We start from the raw sequence: 25,830 nt of genomic DNA, 5'->3' as shown, positions 1-25,830 counted from the left end.
ATCATGGTTTACATTGTTCACCTTTGAGAATAAACTCACTCCATACTCATCTATTTGACTTCTAATATTTCTCAGTCTCTGGCTTAGTGTTGGAAGTTCAGGGTCCCATTCCCTGCAGTGGACATCTCAGCTTAGGTTGCTTGCTGGCATTTCACTGTTTGAATCTCAGCTCTCCCTTTTATCTTTGACAAATGCTTGGATATCCCTGACTGCACCCTTTAAAAAATGTTTTATCTGACATAATTTGCTAATGCCTCTGCTGGGACAGAAAGAATGCTATTTCATATGCTCACCCAAGACTTTTAAAACTACAGAGGCTACTGAGGAGTGTGACTACTTAAATATTCATCTGCAAATGGTACTCAACAGAGGTTGTGGTCAAGCTGGAACATCATGCACATTATTAAATGGTACTGAAAGATAAATACAAAAATCATCAACCTAAAGGAATCAGGGCATGGGTGCGTTAAAGTATCTGACTCTTCCGCTAAGTCATTGAGCATCCTCCATACCTCCTGAACCTGAGGATCCTGGAGATGCTTGTGATGTGAACATCTAACACCTGCAGTATTGAACACTTCATGCTTAACTGGGGAATAGCAGTGAGATAACATCAGCTGATAACATAAGCTCATTATTTGTCTGTACTATGTTTTGTGTTACAGAGTTTGCATTACAATGTGGACTGAAAGCAGCCTCTAGAGGTCACATTTCTGTGGGTTCTGCAGCCATAACTTGTTGGACCCTGGATCTATTCAATGTATTTTCTTTAAAGATGTACAGAAACAGGCAAGGCAGATGATTTGTGCTGTGGGGCAACTCATCCTGCAGAGCCTTTCTGAAAAGTTATGTGTTCGCAGGGATCAGTGTTGGGGGAGAAAAAGCATAAAATGCATCTTCCAGTTACTGGGGACAGGGAAATAGCAATATAGTCACGGGGGGTCAGCAGGTCTCACAAATGCTGTTTGGGAAGCGCTGGAACAGCAGTAAATGAATTTCTGAACTTGAAGTGCTAACCTGATGTAACTGCTTCCTGGTACACAAAGCACTTCAAAAAAACCGCTTCAGCATTTGATGCTGCCATCTGCTATGAGATGGAAACATCTTCATAGTGGCTAACAATGAGGTTTCTCTCAGCAAGGGTTGTGTATTCCTCTTGAAATGTAGATGTGCCTTCAGTACCTTCCCCAGGCTGCTCAAAGGTCTTTTGTCAGGCCAAAAGGCAGAAGCATATCCAGAGCATGGCCAGCCTTTGTCCCAGACACTAGCCAGTAAAGTGCCATTAATTTATGTAGGATTGGGGTGCAATACCTCTGGTGAGGGGTATGGATGGAGGGGAGAGACAGCTGTACCGACATTGGATCACACATCAGGCACCCAGCACAGGGATGCAGGGAGACAACCCTGCCCTACTTGGTTTCACAGAACCACGGTTGGCCCTGTCTAGTGCTTAGTGACCTCCTGACAGCCGCACTTCCTAATTCAGGGTGCAGGGACTGATGAGCGTTAGAGTGATTATTCGTCTTTCAGTCCTGGCTTGCTCCAAAATAGCCAAATATTCTCTGTCCTGACAAATTTTAGAAGCGCCTTCCCAAGATAACACATTCCCTCCTTTTTAGTCACATGGTCCATTTGCACCAGGCAGAAAATAGTGACTGTTCCTCAATATTACTGCTGATCAGAGAGTTAAGTACTGAAACTTCATTAAGAGGTCTGCAATACGGAAATAGAGAGGAGGAGAGCAATATGACCTGGGGAGTGGGGGGAAGGTGAGGAGAAATATCATGTTCATGCAGAACATTTGATATTTAAAACTCAGTACCATTTGCAGAGTAAACTGATATCTGTGGTTCAAAACAGCATGTGAAATGCTGCTTTGCCAGCACTCCCGGGGATGTGCATCCTGTTCTCTGCTTCAGTGGGGCTCAACAGAGCTGTAATCTGCTGTCTGCTCACTGTTTGGCACCACGACCCGTGACATGGCCACTGAGTCAAAACGGGTCCACGGGTTCTGTGACTCTCACAGAGCTACTTTTAAACTGGCTAAGCATCATCTGACACAGATGTGGATTTGCCAGAGCCTTCTTACAAAATATGTCTGATACATTTGAACTGTGAACTGGCTCAATAGGATGTCTGGGGTGCACAAGTGGAGTGATTTCTGAGTCAGTGCCTTCCCTTAGTCTTGTCATGTCCCCTTGCCTCTCCTGACACAGCACACCCTGTCACCATGTGCACAGCAGCTCTTCAGCATCGTGGAGCAGTGCAAAGAGGCAATGTGTGCCCAGCTGCTGTCTGCAGCTACCCTGGTGCAAGAACCACAGCATTTATGTGTTAAATAACAAACTGTTGACCTACTTTTATCAGCTAATTACTGTGTCAAAATCAGTTAATTAGCCCATGTCATGATGAAAGCAGGATCTTGGGTGTGCAGATAGGAAGAAGTAGTACAAAGGGGCTGAGAGGTGGGGAAGAAGGAAACAACCCTGTAGATTAACTGGGGATATTGTGCCCTCCAAAGGGGGAACTGTGGGGTCTGCCAGCCAGTACCAATTCCCTTGCCCTTATCTAGACAACCTCTGCCCTGACCACTGGAGGAAACATGGTACATCTACCTGTGAGCTGATGTTTGCAGATCTCTGCATTCACTTCTTTTGGTTTTAGTGGGTCAGTGGTGGGACAATCTCCCTGGGCCTGTCTTGCTGTGAAGCTGAGGAGAGTCAGTGGTGGGAACAGTGAGCTCCTTACTCCTGCCTCTCAGTGGGTGGCATGGTGGGTTTCTTTGCTGCCTTGGAATGGGCTGTGGCTTGGCAAGTGCACACTATTCACTTTGTCATCTGGGCTGGAGGATATGCACAGTGAGAAAGGTGTCTCCGGTGTGGGCTGAAGAAGGGAAATCAGCAGTAGGTGGAGGAAACCCATCCAGTAGGAGCTCCCTGTGTAGACCAGGTGAATGGTTGGGAGATTCTTGCTTCTTTGGATTAGCTCCACACTTGGGCACAGGGTTTTGTGTCTTAGTCAGTGAAGGAGACTGTTTGGCTGTTTTTACACTACCTTTGCAAGACTGCAAATTGCACGAGGGAGAAAAAAAACTACTGTCTTTGTCTTGGTGTAAAGCACAAAACATCCACAAAAAATAGTCTGTCAAGAATGGTATCGTTGTTAACTTCAGGTGTGCAAGGACATGGTGGTTCACCCCCTCATGAAGAGTGGGGGCTTGTTCTTTTTGTAGGTTTATAGTTTGTTTTTAATTACTATTATTATAAATCTGCATAAAGCAAAGAATGGGACGTACACCTCTGTTCTGCACTGTCTTGCTGTTGACATAGCAATGCTAGTGACTTGTGGATCAGTGCGGGCAGGCATTGCATATGATTATGTATCCACCTCTGTCACGATAGGGCTGCTAAAAAGATAGGTCTGTACCCCTTTGTGGCTGTCGATTATTTAAAAAGAGAAATGGCTGCAGATGGATCCTGTTTTGGAAGAGCAAGGTATTTATTTTTCCTAAATGATCTTTAGCATTGCTGACTTACGTTTTATTCTCTTTTTGCAGTTAAAAACGAGGGCCACATATTTTGTTTTCCTTTTCAAAACAGTTGTGCAGTATCATTACATGAGAATGACTCAAATGCCCTTTACAAAAGGGACTTTGTTTCTGCTGGGGGCAAAATATTCACAATGTTTTTTGGATGAGAGTTGAAATTAAAAAAAAAAAAAGTGAGATAGTATTTTCTTTAGCTAATCCAATGATGGCACAATGGGCTCTGAGAGCTTACAAGCCCTTACATAGAGGAATGCATAAAATAAGCCATGCTAAATTGTGCCCTTTGAAGGGGCCAGCCTCGCATCTCCTGCCTCACTGGATTAAAAGGATCAGACTTGTGTGTAATTTGTAGAAATTCTACAGTGTCTGGCCTATGTCTGTTTTTTGTTGCAAGAAGAGCAAGACCCTATTGCCCTCTGAAAGTTTCACATCGGTCTCTGAGCTAGAGGAGACAGGCTTGTACTTTACTTCTGCAATGCCTACCTTCTGGTGCAAAGTTTCAGTTACAAGTGTCCTCGTTCCTGTTATTTTATGAGCAAGAAATAGATGAACCAAGAGGACTGTCTTATGCCAGATTCAAAGGGGAGACACACACAAGGACCCCTAGCAGAGTTCAGATGCTGTGGGGTTGTGGTTGCAGACATCAGAGCTCCTTATCTTGTTGTCACCTTAGGTCAAGCTTTCCTTAAGCAGCTCAGCTGTTATTCAAAAAGGGACAGTAAATTCTTCATTGTGCTTAAATCCTATGCTTGGGTCAGTGCTGCTTGTAAAGATGTAATTCAGAAATGAAATGCACATACTGGCTGCCATTACAAGCATCCTGTGTGAACACTCATGTAATCTCAGGTTTCCCTAACATTTTAAGAGCAGAATTCGGAAGCCATATCAGTGGCATGCCTCTTGCCTCTATTTTCCCCTAGTATCGCTTTGTGACTCTCCTTGGAGAGCTCTACATGATCCTGCATGCTGTAATGTTCCTTCCAGCAAAACCTCTTAAATAATTACTTTGAGTTGTGATTAAAAGTGGCAGGGAACAATTGTCATATCAACAAAACAGTGCAATTTGCTTTCTGGGCTTTTTTTTGGGGCTCTTATTTATGTTTGAAGGCAGGCAGATTGTCTACTAGGGCAAGGAGGGCAGGTGAGTTTTGGTTCAAGACTCAACATTTAGCCTGGAAGGGGATGAAGTGGGAATGTGTGTATTGTGGTATAGAATCATTTCAGCTGGAAGAGACCCTCAGGATAATCAAGTCCTTTTAAATACCTCCAGCCTGTTCCAATGCCTGACAACCTTTTCTGTGAAGAATTTTTTCCTAACATCCAATCTAAACCTTCCCTGGCACAACTTGAGGCCATTTCCTTCAACAGCCATTGATATAAATTCTTATACTGTGTCCCCTGCTAGAGAGGCTGGATATCTGCAAGGAGAAAGCCTGAAGGAGGAGGCAGGGTCTCCAGAGGGCATCAGCAGATGGAAAGAGCGGCTGAAAATCAGTGTCAGGAGCTCAGAAAGCAGCTGAGACTGTGGGAAGTGAAGCTGCTTTAATGGAGTCACCCATATGAGTGGTGCCTGCTGCAACTCAGTCTAGGTCTCCCCCAGCTTGAGATCTGCTCCAGGACAATGTTATTCCTGCACACAAGCTGTAGTAGAACTTGCTGAGCCCTTCTTTTACCCAAAAATAGCACGGGGGAAGTCATTCCACCTCTTGGTGAGACTTGATGTTAGCACCATAACCTCGTGGGCAACAGCTGGAGGTTGAAGTACTGGCATTTAATGTTGTACTTGAGGCTCCTGCTGGGACAACTTGTTCACTCTGGGTGACAAGAGACATTCTGAGAGAGATTTACAAGACCATATGGTTGAAATCTTGACACCAAGTCATAAGGAAGACTTTAGCTCTAATAAGTGCTGAATTTTGCAGTTTGTGTAGTCACATGGAGCTTATCTTTTCCTACAGCACATGCTTTGTGGAAGATGTCTTATGAGCATCATTCCTTTTTATCAACCCAGGGGTTACACAAATCCCTACCTAACTATTGATGACCATGATGCTTTTCTTCTACCTCAAACCTCTTTGAAGCACTGTAGGCATTTTTCAAAATCAAAGTTGTACCCCACGACAGAAGATGTGTAGACTACCCTCAAAAAAGTGTCTGATGAACAGCTTGTGCCAGGCACACAGTGCATCCTTGCATGCAGAGTTCCCATAGACTGGCCAGGAGACTTTATTGCAAACAATAAAGAGGCACATGGATTTCATCCTAGCATTAGTGAAGTAAGACTGATGAGAAATTTCAACATGGACAGCCTTGACATCTAGTATGCAACACCTTTAAAGTAAGTATATTGGTAAAATTTATTAGAAGCTTTGGTTTACATCCTCAGCATCACGGATGCACTTAAAAGCCCTGAGGGACCTCTGCCCTTTCATCTCCCTTCAGTGAGGATAGTGCTGAGCAGCACTAGTAAATATTTGAGATAGCTAGGAGTGGCCTATCAAGCATGAGAGGTTACCCTCTTTTATTTCTCTTAATTTCTTCACAACCAATAAGTGAGCTACACAGTAACCACATAAGGATGGATATATTAATTCCAGCTGAGCCTGGAGCATGGAGGTGCAGGAAGCCTGTGATCACACAGCTGAGCTCTGGTAGGGCCAGGTGGAGAACCAGACCATCCTTGACTCTTGAATTTGTGTTGCATGTCCAGGCAGATGAGTTTTCTTTGCCCTTGCAAAGACAGGAAAAGTATGTGAACCTGTGTATTACTGCAGCTGATAAGCCTCTGTGAGAGGCTTCTGAAAAGGCATATTTATGTGAGACTCAGCTGATAACAGCTTTCTCTGAGCTGACCTCTGGAGATCCTGAGTCCCTGGCAAGCATGCCAGCCTCTCCTGAGCATCAGGCATTCAGCAGGCTTCGACCCAAAGGAGTCAGGGTGAAGCATCTAGGCTCTGTTTGTCCCCTCAGACTGTGTGTGTGTGAGGATTCATGTGTGTGTAGATGTGTAGAGTACAGAGACGAGGACTGCTACAACCACCCGTGTCTCAGAGCTGAGGTGCCAGCACATAGCAGAGACAGGATGCTGTGCAAAGAAATCAGAGACCTGAAATGAAAAGATGACAAGCAGTGGGGGAAAAAAGTCTTGAATTCTAGTAGGAAGCTTGCTCCTTTCTTCAAAATCTGTGCATTGTTCAGGACACCCATAATCCTTATGTTAAAAGGGTGAATGTGGAGCACATATGGCCACCAGAGCCTTTACCCAGGGCTGGACTGACAGGAGGTAACGACAAGCCCCCGGGAGCTCCTGAGCATAAGACAACAACTGACTTTGCATAGGTCACTGTAGAGGATTGTCCATACATAGGAGTTGGGGTTATTTTCTACTGTTTATTCAAGTCCTGGAGCTAAATACCACCTCCCATAATAAATGGTCTGGTAACCATTAACAGTTTTAAAGGCAAAACTTGGAGCTTATCAATATCTTTTGTGACAGATAAGCAGTTTCTCTTACCAATTTATAGGGACAGTGAATAAAGAAATCTCTGAATGATTGTTCCCTCTGGCCTCAATATATCTTCTGTGAAGAACTTTCTAAAGCTTGAGAGCTAGGGCTGCAGAAGAGGAGACATTAACCAGGCCTGGTGATTTATTTATCTTTCAGGAGACAATATTGCTGCGTCATTTTAATTTTTTTCATTTTAATTTTTTTTTCCACTACAGAAGATCTTTTTTTTAATAGGATTATTAAGCGTTGATGTTTAAGCAGGCCCAATCAATACTGCATTTCCAATTCAGGATAATAAAAACCAAGCACAGTAGAAAGAAGGAAATAAAGCCGGTGATGTCTTACTGTTCCTATGTCTTAACAAGGGAGTATTACTGTGCTGGAAGAGCTGCTCTGTGTTGCTGCCTTCTGTTCACGATGCTAGGGAGACATTTCAAGGAGAGCTGGGGGTTTGGTACAGCTGCAGCACATATTCACTCAAAGAATTTGGGGCACTTGATGGGAAGAGAAAGAAGAAATGTTTCCCGTCAGGATTAATGGAGAAAGACTGGCTTCACTTGCTGCAGCTCATTATAGAAAATTAGCAATGACAAATCGCGTACGGCTGTGAGAGCCAGGGTGCTCTTTTCACCTTTTTCTTCTCATTTAATGAAAACAAGGGGCAATAGGTTGATCAAATGCCAGCACCACAAGCCAAGACAAGCAGTGCCTGATGGCTGTAGTGCTGCTTGAGATTCTTTGGGTTTTTCTTTTGCAGGGGATGTTGTGCCTTTTGGGCTGGAGCACAGTGTGAGTGCTGTGGTGCTGCCTGGGTTGGCTCTCCAGCCACTGAGCCCAGTTCCAGCATCACCCTGTCCTGCCAGGTGCTGCACTCTGAAATGTGCCCCAGCCTCCTTTAACCTCCCCATCCTGGGAGGGAGGACATTTGGCTCAAAACCCCTAGGCTCCTGCCTAGTCAGGCTCTGAACTGTTTTGTAATAGCTTCAGTCTTGGCATCCCAGGAAAGATTTACAATAAGCCTTTCCTTAACGTTTGGTTTCACTTGACCTTTTGAGCTAAGGTCAAGATCAGAGAGTAGGTAAATAGGCTTTTCCAGCTTGCAGACACACAGCTGCCCTGTCCTCCAACTCCACCTCTGCAACTAAACAACTGTTTATTAAAACATTTCTTCTGTGTCTTTTTTAAAAGCCATTAAGGAAAATGCCTATATTTAAGGTAAAGCACTGTGCCTGTTCCTTGGTGCTATATGTATCGTGTAGGCTGTATGAACCTGCGTTGTGGTGTTTTCTGAATCAAGCATGTTACATCTGGGATGCAGGAGGGCTTACTTCAAACAAACAAAGAATCCCAAACCTGCTTTAACTTTGAGGGACAGACTTTCTTGCTGCAACAGTCAATTACTCTCTCTGCTAGAAATGTCTCGTATTTTTGCTGTGAAGGATTCTGGTAGATGAAACAGCCAGTGGGCTGGAAATCTTTCCCCAGGTAAATACTAAAGGACATGGATGAGTCCCCTTGTGGTCTTTAGTTGGCTAAGCTACTTCTACTGAGCTTTGCTGGCCTTCTGTTGTAAGGAAGTTAGCTTTTCCTAATCTCCAATTATTCTTGTGCCTCTTTTCCTGAAACCTTGTCTTCTTTTACTTTGTGGGGACAGTGGAGTTGGAAGTGCATGTGGAGTCTTGTGCCATGTACGGATGGCAATGCCATGTCCCTGCTCTTTGATGTTGCCCAAATAAGTCGGGGAAATAGCCTGGTCAACCAGTCAGCTGCTGCTCCAGGAACCCATGTTATTGAAAGTAAAGGAGTATGCTGTGATCCAAGCTCATTAGACAACAGCTAAGAAAAAATAGGTCTCACTGCTCAACCTTACTGTACTTAAGCCAGGAGAACTTAAACAATCCTGGTCCTTCTAAATTTCGGGTCATGGAGGATGCATGAGGAACCTTCTGAAAATACACTTTGAAACAAAAACAATAGGAAAAGAAAATGTTAAGTTTCTAGAAAAGCACAGAAACAGTTAGATGCATGTCTCCCTCCTATTGCCCATCACAACTCCCAGGAGCAGAAGAGGTTTGCCTTGGTCTCTCTAACCCTGTCCCTGTGATAGTGACTCCCAGCACAGTCCTGGAGGAGCTCCTACGTGCAGAACTGTGCCTGGCTCTGGGCTCCTGCTCCTGGGTCTTCCACTAGGGCTGATCCTATATGGAAGCCTGAGAGAGGGTGCACAGCTCTAGGTTGTGGGATTGAGCTGTTAGACTTAAAATGTCGAGCCAACTCAGCAAAAAAACCCTGGAGTGGCTTCCTTTGGTGTTTCACAGTCTCATTGTCAGAAAAGTCATAAATTTTAAGTTCTTTTCTTCCCCCTTGTAAACTGGTTTGTCACTGTGGAAAGGTCTCTTTAATTTTCCAGTTCTCTGGTGAGATCTATCATGTCTCCTAGCTGTGCCCTGATTATTTTAATGTTCTCTCTCTTCCTTCACTTAGTATTTCTGCATTGCTGCTTATCATTACAAACTACTTGTTCATCTTTGCAGGCAATCATAAGAACAAATAGCCCACTGAGTATTGACTTTGTGTGTGTCTTTGACAATGATGTCCCAGCACCCCCTTCTTTAAAATAGTGCTCTTCCAGAGAAGAAAACAAGGAGTGACTGAATGCCATGCATGTGAAGATCTCAAACATTTCCTCACTCACTCAGCCCCAGATGTTCTTTTCCCAGGCCTTGCATTCAAGCTTTCATTAGACATTTGAGAGAAATGCTTTACTGTGGTTGCTGCCTTGGCTGTTTTTCAGGTTCAGAAAAAATCTGCTATATTCACAGGCCTCTCTTTTTTTTTTTCTCCTTATTTTTAATATCTCTCTAGATACTTGTATTATCTTCCTTAACGGTGTAGAAAAATATCCACGTGTATAATAGTTGAGAGTTTCTTTGTACCATGTTAATATCTGACACTTCAAAAAAAAAAAATCTCTTGGTCCCAGTCTTATTTTTAATAGGATACCGAACTGAGAGGATATATGAGGATTATTCTAATCTCACCCTGGAGCTCTCTGCAGCACTACTGCCTGTCTGGGACCCATTATTTAACTGCCTTCTCCAGTTCTCTAGAAAATGTGTGCTTATCTTGATTTAACAAATAATGATAGCAAAATCAAGAGCCCAAGCTGTCATGCTTTAGAAAGGATGGATTAGATAATTGATTGCAAAAAGAAATATTAGGCTGGAACTAAACACCTTTTGATGTGTTGTCCCTTCCTTGCTTTCTTTAGTCTCTTGAGACTATATTTGTATACGCTGTGTGTGTGTGTGTTAAACACAACCAACTACTCCTCCTCCAAAGCACATGCAATGGCCTGCTTGAGGTGAACTGCCTCCTGATCTTGCTGCTCTCCTCCAGCTGTCCATTGCATGCATTTTTGAAGCACAACAAAGCTGGTGAAGGGTCCGGAGCACAAGCCTTATGAGGAGCATCTGAGGCAGTTTAGCCTGAAGAAAAGGAGGCTGAGGGGAGACCTTATCATTCTCTACAGCTACCAGAAAGGAGGTTGTAGTGAGGTGTGGGTGTTGGTATCTTTTTCCAATGTAACAAGTGATAAGAGGAAATGGCCTAGAGTTGCACCAGGGAAGTTTAGATTAGATATTGGGAAAAAATTATTATTGAAAGGGCTGTGAAGCACTGGAACAGGCTGCCCGGGGAAGTGGTCGTGTCACCATCCCTGGAGGTGTTTAAAAGACATGTAGATGTGGTGCGTAGGGATATGGTTTAGCGGTTTTTGGCTGGACTTGATCTTAAGGAAAGGGGTGTATTTCTGGTGAGACTCATGTTTGCAGATAGTGGGAGACCAGTACACCTGGAGGTGGCAAGTCACAGCAAGCACACAGGACACTGCAGGCACTCTCCTACCTGTCATAATGGCAACGCAGGTGTGTGACAGCATGACTTGGACCTCAGCTATTGCTGTAGCCAGCACACAGTCATACTTCCCTTCCCCTGACCTTTCTCCATGGGTGAGGAACTGAGGGAGGCTAGGTAGGAAAGATTTAGTTGCACAGCAAGACTGGCTCAGTCCAGCCAGGACTCAAGTATGGGTTTACCTGTATTGTTCATGGCATGATATTTCTCTCCCTTTCACACTGAAAATAGCTACATCTCACTGTGAGACTCTAGTCTTGAATGCATCTTTAGACTGCTTCCAGAAGGCATCACAAAATTTTCTCAAGCAGAGGAACTGCTGTTGTTGACAGCCCATACACATGATTTCTTCATTCCTCTCCTCCCTCCCCATCCGCCCCCCTGCACCAGGATGAAACTTATAAAATCTTGTACACTGCACAGAATACAAACAGACATTGGGCTAGTTAAAAACATACTTCCATTTATTTGAAAGTTTTCTATCCACAGATAAAAGGCAGCTGATACATCATTGCATAGAATACTTTTATTTTCTTTTTAGTATGCTTATTAATCAGCATGTCTGAGAAAAGGAATGATTACTGGCTCTAAGTTCCCACAACAAACAGTGAAGTTAATGGAATAATAAATTAAAGTAGTAGTAGTCCACATTATGTATAAAATAAATGTTAACAAATACAAATATGACATGAATGATGACTGATTCAGTTTCCATTTTCCTCAGGAGCTCACTGTCTTATTAGAGTGGTTACATAAGTTGAGTTTTTATTAAAATGCAGCAGTGCTCTGAATCTGAGAAACACAGAAGCCACACAGGTTTTTTAATTGAATGGGAATGTCTTAAAGAAATTGTGCTAGTGCGAATGAGGGTGCTCTCCTCTTGCCCATGTGATGGGTGGTTACTGTCCAGGTTGTTGAGCCCTTGTTGCTGCAAGGATGCATCTTCACACTTCAGCTGTGGCTGATCCTGGCTTTAAGGTACACACAGTGCCCACCCAAATATTTACATTATAAGCACTACGTATTCAAAGGACAAAACTCTGCACACCCCTCAGTGTGTGGGAGAGGAGGGACATGCAACCTTAGTGTACTGGCCAGCATCTCTGGGGTCTCCTCATGATCCTATATAAATGCTCATTGCTGGAAACTCAGTGGTGTTAACCCGCAGTTTCTGCTGGTCTTAAGGTGACACCTCTAAGAAAAGTCTATATTGTCAGTGTGCTTGCTTTCCTGTTTACCTGCCCTCACACAGGTTTCCATGAGTGCTTGTCTGACAGCCATCCCCAGGCAGCCAGGGTTTCCCAGGGGAGCCAGCTCCATGCACAGGCTGCTGCTGGGAGCTGGAGGCACACACCTTGCTCATCTGTCCAGGGGAGCTTCAGAAAGTGCCCAGTCCACTATGGGGAGGTAGGTATTGAAAAGGGACTGTCCATCAAAGCCTGGAGAAAGAGAATTGCCAACCAGAGCAGCAGCAGAGCAGGAAGAGACCTGCATTTGAGACTAGGGATGGGAACCAAGTAGCAGAGTCCATGCAAGGTAAAGATCTGAGAGTCTTTACCACAACAAGGGTGCTGACCCATACGTTATATACGGAGAAAAGTCAACCATGTTCTGAATTACAGGGTTGTAATTCTATCCTGAGGATTTGATGACTACAGAAACCACCCCAGATCTGCTCCTCTGGTTTGACAACCATATACTCCTGGATGCAATTATAACCCTGTTGTATGTCTCAGCTGCCTGGCACTTTTTTTTCTCCTCCCTCCTTACGTACTTAATATTGAGGTAGAAGTTTCAACTAGTATTAAAACACACAAAGAAAATGAACATGATGACCTTGAAAAGCTGTGAAAACCTTCACAATGTGGCTATAAAACAAGTAATAAAAATAGCAGAAAAGAGTAATCTTAAAAATGTCAGAAAAATTGTACAAAAAAGTACAGTACTGAGTTGCAATACAGTTTTGTCATCTGCTGGCTTTAAAAAAAAAAATAATCTTTTTTTCATTTAAATTCTCCCTCTGCAATAAAATGGCAGAAGCAGAATTTTTTGTGACAAATATATTGGTATCCAAGTATAAATGCATGATGAATTCCTGAAGGCATTAACAGTTTTGAATAATAATCTAAATATAGGACATTTATATTAGTTGGCTTCAGCTGAACATTGCTTTTATTTCCTATAGAAAATACATGTTTAAGTATGTATATATAGACATACATGTCTATTGCAAAAAGTATCTGCATTCCTTCTGAAGTTTATGAGGAAGATCAAAGTAATACAATAGTAGCAATAAACCTTACAAGGAGACTTAAATCACTTATTATTCATATAGTATTTAAAATTAATGAACAACGGTCATAAATATATAGTATGAGGGGGGTTGTGCTTTACAACCCCTGTAATACTAAAGCAAGTTTAACTCCTTTCATGTAGGTTTTTAAATAGACTACTGCTATAGGGGCTGCTATTAGTTACTTCCACTGTACTTGATACCACCATGTAACTTTAGTCCAAATTTCAATTGAAAGGACTTGGTTAGTTTGAATTTCATCCTATTGATTTAATTATTGTCAGCAATGTGAAAATATATTCAGTGTAAGAAAGCTGCTCAAGCCAAAGGAGGGGGGAATGGGGGAGAAGAGAGTTTATTATTCTTACAGCTATTTTTCAAGAAATACGAGATGTTCCAGGTTTAACACTACATTTTAAAATCAGGCAAAAAAATGCATGAGTAAAGAACACAGATACTGTTTGAGTCCTTAAGGAGAACATTTCACTGACATTAAAGGCAACTTTGCAGACTCACTTGAAATGTATCAATTTGTAATCTACACATTTACAGGGGATGCTCTGCTCTGAAAGCTGTTTCCCAATCTGTGCCAAAGCTTGTGAGGCTGTGTAGAATACTTCTGATGATAGACCTCCAGGCTCTGTTTCTCCATAATTGATTTAGTTATTAGTTATGCAGGGAGAGAAGAGATCCCTGAGGCTTGGTAAAACAGTATTCAGTTACTAAAAGCAGCCCTTTGTGAATTAATGTCATCCTACCAGCTCTTTCTGCTCATTATTCCTTCACATCTTGTTTTCCTGGACACCAGCTGTCACAGAGGAAGCCTCCAGCCTTTTCTTCTCCTTCTTCCTTGGCTGGCTGAAGTTGCACCAGCACGGTCTGGAGTGTCTCCTTCACCACCTGGATCTCCCTCTGTAGAGACTGTGCAAGCTTTATTAAGGAATAAATCTATAGGTGATTGGCAGTTCCTTTTCTCTTTCCAAGTTATTTAATAAATTCTTGTTCTGCTGCTCACAACAGATGGCCATGGCTATCTAATTGTAGTTTCAATTTCTTTCAAATTGTTTGGATTAAATATTAATACATTTCTCACACTTGCTTTCAAAAAAAAATCCAGGCAAAGTGAAGTTCTCAAGTAGCATTATTAACACTTGAAAAAAGGAAGGGGATGGCATGGCAGATAGTGCTTGGTTGCTGTTCTGTGGGATGGGAGGAGATGAAAGAAATTGCACTATGGAGGCAGCAGCACCAGCCTCAAGTTCCCTCCTGGGTGGAGGGTAGATTTTTTGAGCCAGAGATGCAGATCTGAGTGGATCAGACCCCTGAGGTGAAGGCACCAGGACAGCGGCCACAGCTCTTGTGGCATTAGCGGGCTTGACGATGTGTGCTCTGAAAGGCAGGGTGGGAATATAGGTAAGCAGCAAAATTAGCTTATAGCAGAGAAAATGTTTCTGCTCTACTTACCTCCAGAAGGCTTTAATCTTAGCTGAATTATCAGTATAATTATAGCACAGAAAACACAAATATAATGCAACACACAGCTCCACAATGAATGCTTTGAACAAGTTGAAAAGCAACATGATAAGCAGCATCAAAGTTGTGCTGTCGTGCATTAAAAGGAAAAAGGCCACCAGAAAAATCATCTGATAATTCGCTAAAAATACTTCATTAAGAAAGGAGTTTTTCACATTTTATTTGCCATTATCTAGTTCAGGCTTCCTGCGAGGCAATTGAGAATAAAAAGATGGCAAATGCCTCAGCCTGTTAAGAGACCTTCTACTTCCCTTCCCCAGCTCCACACTAACAGAAAGAAGGCGTCAGGTGGTGGCAACAAGATGATGGGGGGTGCAGCAAGGAGCAGGCTGGCAGATGAAGATAGGACATGCATGGAGACAGTGGCAACTGTTGAGATGTGCAGAAGGCCAGGCTTCCTAGGCAGTACAGCTTGTTGTTCTGATGACTAGCCTGCCTCTCCTGGGAATACGCACACTTTGTACTATGGAATACATCAGCCTTTCTTCTGGTAATCTCATGTCAGTGAGACTACTCATTGTTGAATCAAGTGCGAGGACTGGGTGTAGCTCAGTGAGACAACCAACCTTCTTTTCCATGGCTTATAGAGAGCACAGCAAGCATGAGAAAAGTCAGACCCTGCTGAAGGTCCAAACCAATGAGTCCAAAGTCTATGTGAACAAGACCTGGGGCCCAACCCATCCACACTCAGGCCTCCAGTACAAGTATGGCTGGAGGGCAAGGATCCCCAAAGGCTAATCCAAGCACAGCAAGGGAGAGAGAAATAAATTCATTTCTAGGAGTAAGTCATCAGATGATCTCTGAGAGAGCCAGAAATTCACTTCAAGGGAAATGAAACAGGCTGACAGTGAAACAATTTCAAAAATCCAACACCCAGGAAGGGTAACACACAAGGACAGGTTTTACCCTTCACAGAGCTCATCCATTATGAAACACTGTTTTACTTGACCCTGATGTCAATGCAAAGTCAAGAAAAAAAAAAAGGCACCCTCAGGTTATGTGACTGTAAAAAATAAGATGCTACTTTTGAAAAATTGAGAGTAGAAAGGACCATGGGAAAGTTACACAAATCACTGCTATTTCAGGCAGTCACAGTTATGCCTTTGAAAGCCTTTCAGCTGCTTTTGATTCTGTCATCTGTTCCTGAAAATTTCATCTTTATGTATTTACATGTATTTAATATGATGTCTTACATTCACCAGGAGTATTCATGCATACTTCTAATTTCTGGACAGCTCTATTAATCTAAAGGGATTCTGTCTCTGATTACCAGTAATAGCAGTATCTTATCCTATGATCTCAGAGCACTATACAAGGAAAAATTAATTATGCTTTGCATCTTCTCAGAAGAAACATTCTCTCTCAAGTGCTACTGGACTGTCCACAACTCTGCAATTTAATCATGATGCTCTACTGAAAACCTAACTGATAAAGCAGAAATTCTTCCATTTATTAACACCATGAAGCCTCTGAAACTAAATTACTTCTATGCAGTTTCAGACTACAGGCTGTTGTTTATAATATCCCAAGCAATTATTAAGTTCTTTTCTGGTAGACAGAAAAAGCCCTGTGCTGGACTTGCTCCATTAAGTCCACGTCTTGTACTGTGGAACCCAGAACTGGACCCTGCACTCCAGATGGGACCTCACCAGTGCTGAGTAGAGCAGAAGGATCAGCTCCCTCCACCTGCTGGCAAGGCTTTTCTTAATTCAGCTCAGGAGGCTGTTGGCCACCTTTACCACAAGATGTGTTGCTGGCTCGTGTCCAGCTTTCTGGCCACCATGAAGAAGATGCTGAGAGAGCTGGGACTGTTCAACCTGGAGAAGGTTCAGGGGGATCTTACCAATGTGTATAAATCCCTGAAAGGTGGGAAAGAAAAACAAGGAGCCAGACTGTTCTCACTAGTGTCCACTGACAGAACAAGAAGCAACAAGCAAGAATTCCCAAATAGGAAGTTGAATCTGAATAAAAGAAATTTTTTTTTACTGTGAAGGTGGTCAAACACTGGAACATGTTGCTTGGAGAGGTTATGGAGTCTCCATCCTTGGAGATATTAAAAATCTGACTGGACATGGTCCTAAGCAACGTGGTCTAGGTGACCCTGCTTGAGCAGGGCATTGGACCAGATGATCTCAGGAGATCACTTCCAACTAAACAGTTATGTGATTGTGTGTGCTATGTGCCAAAGGACAAGCAAAGAGGCAAGAAAATTCCATGTCTATTTGGAATGACCTGGGTTTTGGCTTTTTAGAAGAGTGCTCTCGGGAGTGAAGGAAAGACATCAAGAAAGTCCCTGCTGCTCCCATATGAGGCCTGCGTGTTCTTACAGCAAGAAAGCAAAATGACCTTTGGAAGTCCATCACTTCCTACAAAATACAGGGGTGGTCATAGTAATGAAACCTGATTAGGATTCTTCCATTCCCCTCACTCCCAATTCCTGCCTACCTCCTTCACAGCCAGTGTGTTTCTACAAACTATCATAGCACCCTTCCCATGAAAAAAAAAAATACCCCCTCTCACCAAAAATACTCAACAAAAAAACCCCAACAGAACCACCACAACATTTTGAAAAATTGCTCACTTTAGGAATCTGGATATCAGATCTGTCTCTAAATCAATTGTTCCAGCACCAAATGGAAGACAAGCTGTAGTACACAAGTGGAAATGCACTCACCAACCTCCATCTCAACATGAACAAATAAAAAGGTGGAATCACGTTCTCTCCATGTAATGCACATTGAGAACAGCCCATCTTCCTGCCAACCAAAATAAAACCAAAGCGAGCACCGTTGCCACCTCTCGCTCTTGTGGGATCCCAAGATTTCTTTTGAGTCCACCCAGAGCAAGATTCCTCAGTGAGATACAATCTGGACTAAATTCTACACTCCTGATCCTGTCAAAAAACTATGCTGGTGTAAAGCAAGACTTGTATGAGAGCCTGACACATGATAAAGGTGAAGGGTTAGCAAAGTGACCTGCTGTGCCTAATGAACATTTAGGCACAAAATTCTGTTATCAAAACAACTGTTTAAAATGCCCGTTTTAGGGAGAGGAATGGAGATTGCTTTTATAATAATAGTCCAGCCAGGTTTTCTTCCACCAAAAGCATTTCACCAGAAGGAATTATTACACGCATTCAAATTGTCTATCAAAATGTAACTGCTAATTAAGAACAAAAAAGACTGTGAAATTACAATATAGGCTCCATTTAATTTTTCTGGGAATTCCAGGCCTTTACTGTCAGGAAAGTAACACCTCTCATCAGCAATACAGACACCAAAATGAGTCACCACTTGTCCTCTGGTTTTTCCAATTAATTACGTGGACTGTTTTCATACACTCAACAATGTTTAACCACAATTGAATGTTTCGTGGGTTTATTCGGTTATACTGCACAGAATTTAGCAAATACGTCATGGTGCTACAGAAGAGATCTTCCCTTGCCCCCCCCATCGTTTGATGCTTTTTATACAAAAGTGCAGTTTAATATTCACTGTGAAAAGCCTCAATAATTAATGAGAATTCCAAGTGGGTCTGTGCCTACACTCAGGACTAAGAAATATAGCTGGATTTCTTCTTTGTTCATGCTGGCAATTACGACAAGCAGCATGGTTGATTTAAGGGTGCTATGCCATCAAAATGTAGAGTGAAAAACAATGACATCTTGGATTTTTCTTCTAATACAAATTAATTATTAATCAAAGCTATGACACACACTAAACATTGGCAAATGGCTCAAGAGCATCAGGAATTTATTTTTCTCAGTGGAGTCTTTAAAAGTCTTTTAATAATCAGACACCAGGACTAATTTACAGCTGTGCAGACCCCAGTTAGACTTTTGACCTAATCCAGTTTGTAACATTCACATGTAAGGCAGTTTCTGGGGGGGGTGAGAGGAAGGGTGAAAATAACCAGTGAACAAGAAGTTGAAAAAATTATCCTGCATTCAGTACAATTTTAGATCTTTAAGCTCCTGCTTAAGAAGACTGCATCATTATCCAATATTTGGGATAAGAAATTGTTTTACTTAAAGCTAAATAAACTACCATGCAAACAACAGATCTATCTACTAAACATAAATTCTTCTAATTACTTTCACCAATCTCAGTGCTAGTTCCTGCAATATAGAAATGTTACCAATGACTGAAGGTTTACTTTATAGGCACTGAGAGGTTTTTATTTTAAAAAACCCCAAACAAGACAAAAACACCCCAACAAACAAACAAAACCAATCTACAGGTCTATAGCACTGTGGTAGCTATTTTTCTCATCCCTTTTTGAAGTAAAGCCCAGCGATTACATGTACCAGATGGTAACATATTATGCACATTGATCCGGACTACCTCTGAAATAGCAGCTGAATGTTAATGAAGGGTATCTGAATTCCTGAACTGCTTCTCTGTACGTCCCTATCTTTTAAACATGGTTTCTTAGTTTGTGGCTGATGGTCTTGCTAGTGCTGGGATATCACACAGTGTGCATTTCTGTGCTTAGATAACGCGAGCTGAATTTCACCAATAGAGGAAACCAGGCCTATATCAGACAACTGTGGCTTAGAAACGGACTAAACTACAATTATTCTCAAACTTTCAATTATTAAATTTTATTTTTTCAACTAACTCTTGCATTTTCAACAGCTACGAAGAAATATGCACTTTCCACAGAAAATACAAACACTACTGTTTTGCGTAGCTGTAGTGTATTTTCTTCAGCGATCAAAAAGGCAGTTTTTCAGCTTATTTCACCTTATCTAGTAAGCTGTAACTGTGATCAGACCTGTCTGCTTGGTTTGAATATGAATGTAAGTCCAACGCAAAGAACCCATAACTACAGTGCTCTTCTACTAGGTTCAATGAGAAAAGCAAATTTGAGACCAAATATACATAAGGGAGGAAGGAAGTAGATGGTCTGCACTCACATATCCATATAGCTCTGCAAAGGACACTCACAAACAGCATGTGTGAAACACAACTGCAACCGAGCACACATGCTGTAAATATAATTTAAAATACTGTAAAATGGACTGTGGTAAATACAAGAAAAAATAATCCTTCTGTACATTGAAATGCTTAGAAAATACACATTTGAAGTAATAACAAATTAGTGACTGGATATGTCCCCTCTGATGCAACCCCCCCAGCATCTTCCTCCCCACCCCCTCCTTAAAGGTTATCGTTCTGATACCTTTAAATAAACCAAGAATAGTAATTTTGCAATCACAAGAGATGCCCAGTTACCTAAAACACAGTGGTATTTCCACACACTCCTTTCATTATCCTTTCTCTAAACTCTCTCCTGCAGGACTGCCCACCACAGTTTTGGAGGAACTGAATCCTTCTAGCACCATCATCACCTCAACTCACTTTTAGGTGTCTGTAAGGGCACATCTGCTAATCTCTCCAAACTCAATTTATTAGTCTTTCTTCATTATCCCATTGCCTGCTACCACTTCTCCACTAAAACCTAACCAGCTAAGTACTCTCATCTTCCTCAGCCTTGTTGGTTCTTGTTGTCTTTTCCTTTTCTTAAAGGAACAAAATCTCTCTTGTGATAAGTTTTCTATGAAAGTTATAAATGAAAAAATACTCTGTGCTCGTAAATTTTGAAAAAACTGTCCACAGATGTAGGCCCAACAAACGCCTCATAAAGGTTAAGCAATCTTCAGTCAGATATCGAATGACAGATGAGGCACAGAAAGAGATAAGGGTGCTGTTTAAGACAATATCTCATCTGGCTGCTTGCACTGGAGTGCTAGAGGTAGATTGCATTGTGTAGGATGACACATGATGCATCTACTGCTCATTTTTTTAAAAGGAAAAAAACCCCAAATACATGTGACAATATACACAGTCTGAGTCAATGATGCAGCTTTTAATTTAGCTAAATCAGGTTGGACAAAGCAATTGCATGGATGCTTGTATCCATGCAGATTTTGGTCTACTAGGTATTTACTGTAAGAGTATTACAAACAAAAGGATTATAACACCAGAATAAAGGCATTTCAGTGCCTAGCCTCAATTTACAAAGAACTAATTTCTGTCTAAATCAGTTAAAGCTGGACCAGATTACAGTGAAAACACACTGCAGCAAAACTTGCAACAACAAAAACGCCCACTTCAGCAAGACAATAAATTCTCCCCTTCTTAAGATATTTAATCTACGTTAAGAACTAGTAGTCCACATGAATCTGAAAGACAAGTATTTCACATACATACATACTTACATAGATTGATACATATCTATAGCTATATCAAAAAGGATATGAATAACTCCTTCATCAACTCTGCAGGAAGAAGTCTGCAGTTGATCTTCCAGATGCACCAATTTCTCACTTATTGCTTCACATTTTTCTCCCAACTCTGCAGAAAACATGAAGAACTCCTACAGGAAGTTGAAAAAGAGAAGAAAGCATGTTTGCTGCTGACTGCACTTTTCTACATCAAATTTGCATCAAATTAAAGGGAAAATAAAATATTAGTAAGGGGATATGACACTTCGCGGTGCTGAGACATTGCCTGAAAGCAAATTCCCATCAGAGAGACAAAAAGTTGTTACTATATAATAATATGGTGATTTATATAAAATGGAATGAGCTTGTGGTGTCAGTCTATTTCCCAGCAGAAGAGTCATGATCTCAATTTCAGCGGAGGATTAAAGGGGTGTGAAGACTGAACTGCTCTCCCTCTTCCCTGTTGTCTCACCACAGCAGGGGAGGGAAATCTCACACTGACTACACCATTTAGGTTCCTAAATTTCAAGTTGCTCATATAAATATGATTTACACTTTTAAGCTATTTAAATATTTTAACCAGCATCACTTTTAGTATCTCTTATAAAAACAAAATGTACTTATTTTTTTGAGGAAAAATCTGGCTAGAACACTTAGGGACTTTGCTCAACTGTTCAGAGAAACGCATTAAAGTCTTAGAGATTACAAGATGAAAATACACTTTTTTTACTGTGTTATCATGAAACAAGACTATAATTCAAAGCTAATGCTTCTCTACTTAGAACTTTTGCAGACAAACACTTTTTCTACTTTAAACTGAGTGTTTTAAACCAGTTGCAAAGTCCTTCCCATAAGTTTGTCTGCTTTCAGATATACTGCACAAGGGTAATTTGTGTATTTATATTTTGTATTGAGTACTTCTTTGAGAAATGACTCAAGCAGCAAATATAAGAGGGGGGTGGGGAAAAAAAATTGTGCAGCACCAAGACAAGCCTTTCCTCTCCCTCCGAAGACATCATAGTGCTGCCTACAAAGAATGACAAGGGTTCTCTGTAAATAAAAGATTATGGTGCCACGATGAAGTTCTGCCTGAGCCATGTGGAAAAAACCAGAGTCATACACCATCTGGAATCCAGAAAACTGGATTTTCTCTAGATGTAGTCTATGAACTCGTCCATAAAGCAAGCTGCACACGTGGCCAGTTTTTCTTCTGTAAAAAACCATTTGGAGTCCTTTGCACTGATCTGTTTCTATAACAGCAGCCATCGATGGTTGTTTAAGAGAAATCAAGCCTTCTTTCAAAAGCCTTCCAAAGAAGTCATCGTAATACTTGTTGGAATGCTGCCCATTTTTGGTAAACACATCTACCAGACCTCAGAGTCCAAGGTCAGAAGAGCTCTGCTTGCTGACACATCCTCTGTTACAGCACAGAGTGCTGACCTTTTTGCTTTCCCAGCTTTTCTACCAGACATGGGTAACTCTGGACAAGCAAGCTGGCTCTGGCTTCAAGAAGTTACGTTGCAAACACCCACAGCTTAGTTGCAGAGAAGCACAATGTGAGAACCACCTGGCTGAGTCCCTGGCTCTGTGTAGGAGACCCAAGCAGCCTTCTTCAGAGCCACTACTGAACATCAGAACCTACAGCAGCACTCCACGGAATTTAGAGATGAAAAAATGAGCCATTGTTTGTAAAATGAGCACTGGGGAGGATAAAGGTATGCATTCTCCCTATGGCAACTAGGAACGTCCTTCTCTCATGACCAGAGACAGAAGACGAGAAACAAGTCTTCCATCCAGTTGCTAAATCATCATTCAGTACACCAACAGGACTCCATATCCATTTAAGTAGTGGGATAACTCAGGCAATTTATATAAATAGAAAGCTTTTAGGGAATCTTTCTGTGACACGCATGCAAGAACAGAAGACAGCTGTCTAAAAGAACTTAGGTCTCACGCTAGGAGAGTCAGTAAATTGTAAAAACCTGGTATCCTGAAAGCACATCTGGCATGACGACCATCTAGAGTGAGCTCCCCCCCGAACACTGATTTTTCGTTAACAGTTAAATACACGTAAGAAAATCAGGTTTTCACATGACCATCATCTCAAATGCAAGAAAGACAAGACAAAACCACTCAGTGCTATACAATTATTGAACAGTTAATTTAGGAAGAACAGCTTTTAATTAATGCAAAAACTTCCAAGTATTGCTCTGACAAATTTTCAACCAGACTCTTACTACAGATTGTGTACTTTGACAAAATGTATTAGTCCTGGACATATCCTGAAGAACTGGTATCATAAAAAGAAGATTCTTGCTCTTACAACAACATCAAGATAACGAATACTTTACTCTGATTCAGTCACTGCTTTTATCAAGAACTATTAGTATATGAGATTTTGATTCACATTCATGCTGTCAAGACACGTTGACATTTCTAGTTCTGGCTTGAAGTCATCTGTTACTACAGACAGCAAATTAAAAAAGCACATGTTACACTACTCTCCTGAATATGTTTGCCATTAAATATAGTTAAATATACAAAGCATTATGAAGATATGCATTACAGGATGGTATCACTTCCTTTTTTGGGATAGTGTTGATGTCAGGAACGTTTACCCAGACAATCGCTCACCCAGTTAGCACTATCGTCAGTTGCTATAAGAGGAGATCCATTTCCTCCACTTTAAAACTGCCCTCGTATTTCCTGTTTTGTATATGCAAATATAAGGAGTTCACTGGGCAGCTAATCTAAATGATAAGCACACTGGCTGGATATGTATAGCCCTGCTGTGAAGATCCACAGTGAAAAATCTTTCCCTATTCACTGTGTCTGTGTATGTCCAGGGAAAAATGGGCCCTTTAGACCTACCCCCTCACTGAACTTCAGGTGGGTTGAGAGATGCTGGCAACACAAAAGAGCATTTAGATACCTGCTTGGCAGCAACGGCTCTAATTTGCAAGTGCAGCCTAGCTCTAAGGTGCACAGATCCTGAAAACCCAAGAGAAAAATGTAATGACATTACAAAATCCACAGTCACAGCACAGCTGGATGACTACACTTATCAGTGTACTGCTACCTAATCTGATCTCATTTTTGACACCTCCTTTTCCTTTTCAAATAAAACCTTACAGCCAGATAAAGCAGCCGAGACTTGAGGTAAGTGCTCGTTCTCTACCAAAGGCATCTCACACAGTGCTTTGCATCAGTACTAACCTGTATTTTTGGGTTCTAAGCTTTAGCTAGTAGCTTCTACCCTGCTGCAATTCCAGGCAAGGACTTCATTGGTCTCACACTAAACATATTTAGAAATAAAAGACTATAGTTTTTAACTCACTGGCTTTAATTTCTTGATCAACTGAATATTTAGATTCCCACCTACCAGAAAAACTCCATTCTCTCTCATGTTTAAAAAATATAGTGTATTCTTCCTGAATTAATACATTTTGAACACTTAATGAATTGTCTAAAAAAATAAAAGAAATTCTGTTTACTTTGGAAATAAATGAATGATGAGGACCAAGAAAAAATGTGTGCTTAAAACAGAACTGTTACAACAATATAGGGAGGCAGGAAAATTCGAGTAAGTAAGAATCAGATCAAACTTATTTAGGTCTTCAAACACTTGAAACCCATTTAATATTAACACTTAACCCATCATAACTCTAAAGCTATGGTTGCACTGGAACTTAACTAAAGTATCTCCATAGGGTAGGGGTTATATTATATTAATCTTAAACTCCTAATATATACTCTGCAGCTTATTACCTCTAATGCAGAGATAATAGTGTACAGATAAACTCTTTTTGCATCCGCATAGCACAGAGCTGCCTTTGTAGTTGAAATAAGAAATTCCTTCACAGTTTAGAGAAGCAGCATCACTCAGGAACTTACTTGCAGGCATCACATGAAAATTCAGGAAGATCATATCATATAGCTTATGATTTTAGAGAACATATATATATGTATATATATATATATACACATACATATATATGCCCTTTCTTATTTTGGATTGGAAAGATGTGGTCAGGCACAGAACTCTAGTTTAACATCAGGAAGAGTTATAGATAAAATTGAAAAAAACATATAGTGCTCTCAAAAATATACAAGAATAATTCTAAATATTCAACCAATTCCACAGTTTCTGCCCCTAGACTCTCTTTTGAAAAAAAGGTTCAATAACTCAGAGAAGTAGATAGGAAAGATTTCTCCCAGTGCCTTTCATGCCTAGTAACGCCACTGGTAACATTTTTATTTGACATTTGCTTATGTAGGCAGGGAAAGTGCTGTCAGTGATGCACAAACTACTCAGAACAGGTCCCGGCTGGGAAGTGGCACTTTACACTGATCAACAGCATCTCTGAGAGGAGAGTGGACTCTGCCTCCAGCTCAATAAATTAATAAAATACAACTCATCCAAGCTTGTAGGTTATGTCAATGCTACAAGCTACTGTAAGTCTTAAGACTCCTTTGCTCATTGTTGCACTAACAGCACTTCTAGGAGGCAGCTAGGAGAGATTGCAGGAGTCAGGAAAGAGCTGAGATGCAATATTGCTTTATTGATTTTGCTGTGAACAGGCAATGTAGCTGGTTGGGATTTTTTTTTCCCCTTTAAATCCTTAAGCAGGTAAAAACAGCTCAAATGTGGGTGTGATTTGTTATTTTTTAAGGTGAAATTCTTCTGTCTTCTCATGCAAAGCAGAATTTCTCACTTTCTCCCAGAGATGTGAGAGTCTGATGTAAGAAACAGGAAGAACAGACCATGTTCCAGCTGATGCACAGCTGGAGCATGAACACACTGA

At 41.3% G+C, this 25,830-nt stretch overlaps 1 protein-coding gene across 1 annotated transcript in view; it reads right to left on the bottom strand.

Annotated features, from left to right (window-relative positions):
- Window positions 1-11,413: 11,413 nt before the first annotated feature.
- The window catches only part of DISC1 (DISC1 scaffold protein), a 204,028-nt gene continuing 189,611 nt past the window's right edge, over window positions 11,414-25,830 (bottom strand). Inside the window, exons 14-15 of the mRNA XM_065057750.1 lie at window positions 21,061-21,177; window positions 11,414-14,187 (exon numbers count right to left, since the gene is read on the bottom strand). Of these exons, the coding sequence (XP_064913822.1) occupies window positions 14,038-14,187; window positions 21,061-21,177 (267 nt within the window). The 3' untranslated portion in view covers window positions 11,414-14,037. The remainder of the gene's footprint in view (window positions 14,188-21,060; window positions 21,178-25,830) is intronic.

This window comes from Columba livia, chromosome 3 (assembly GCF_036013475.1).
Source record: "Columba livia isolate bColLiv1 breed racing homer chromosome 3, bColLiv1.pat.W.v2, whole genome shotgun sequence".
NCBI lineage: Eukaryota > Metazoa > Chordata > Aves > Columbiformes > Columbidae > Columba > Columba livia.
The sequence above is the reverse complement of the archived record's forward strand: the minus strand, read 5'-3'. Positions and strand labels throughout refer to the sequence as shown.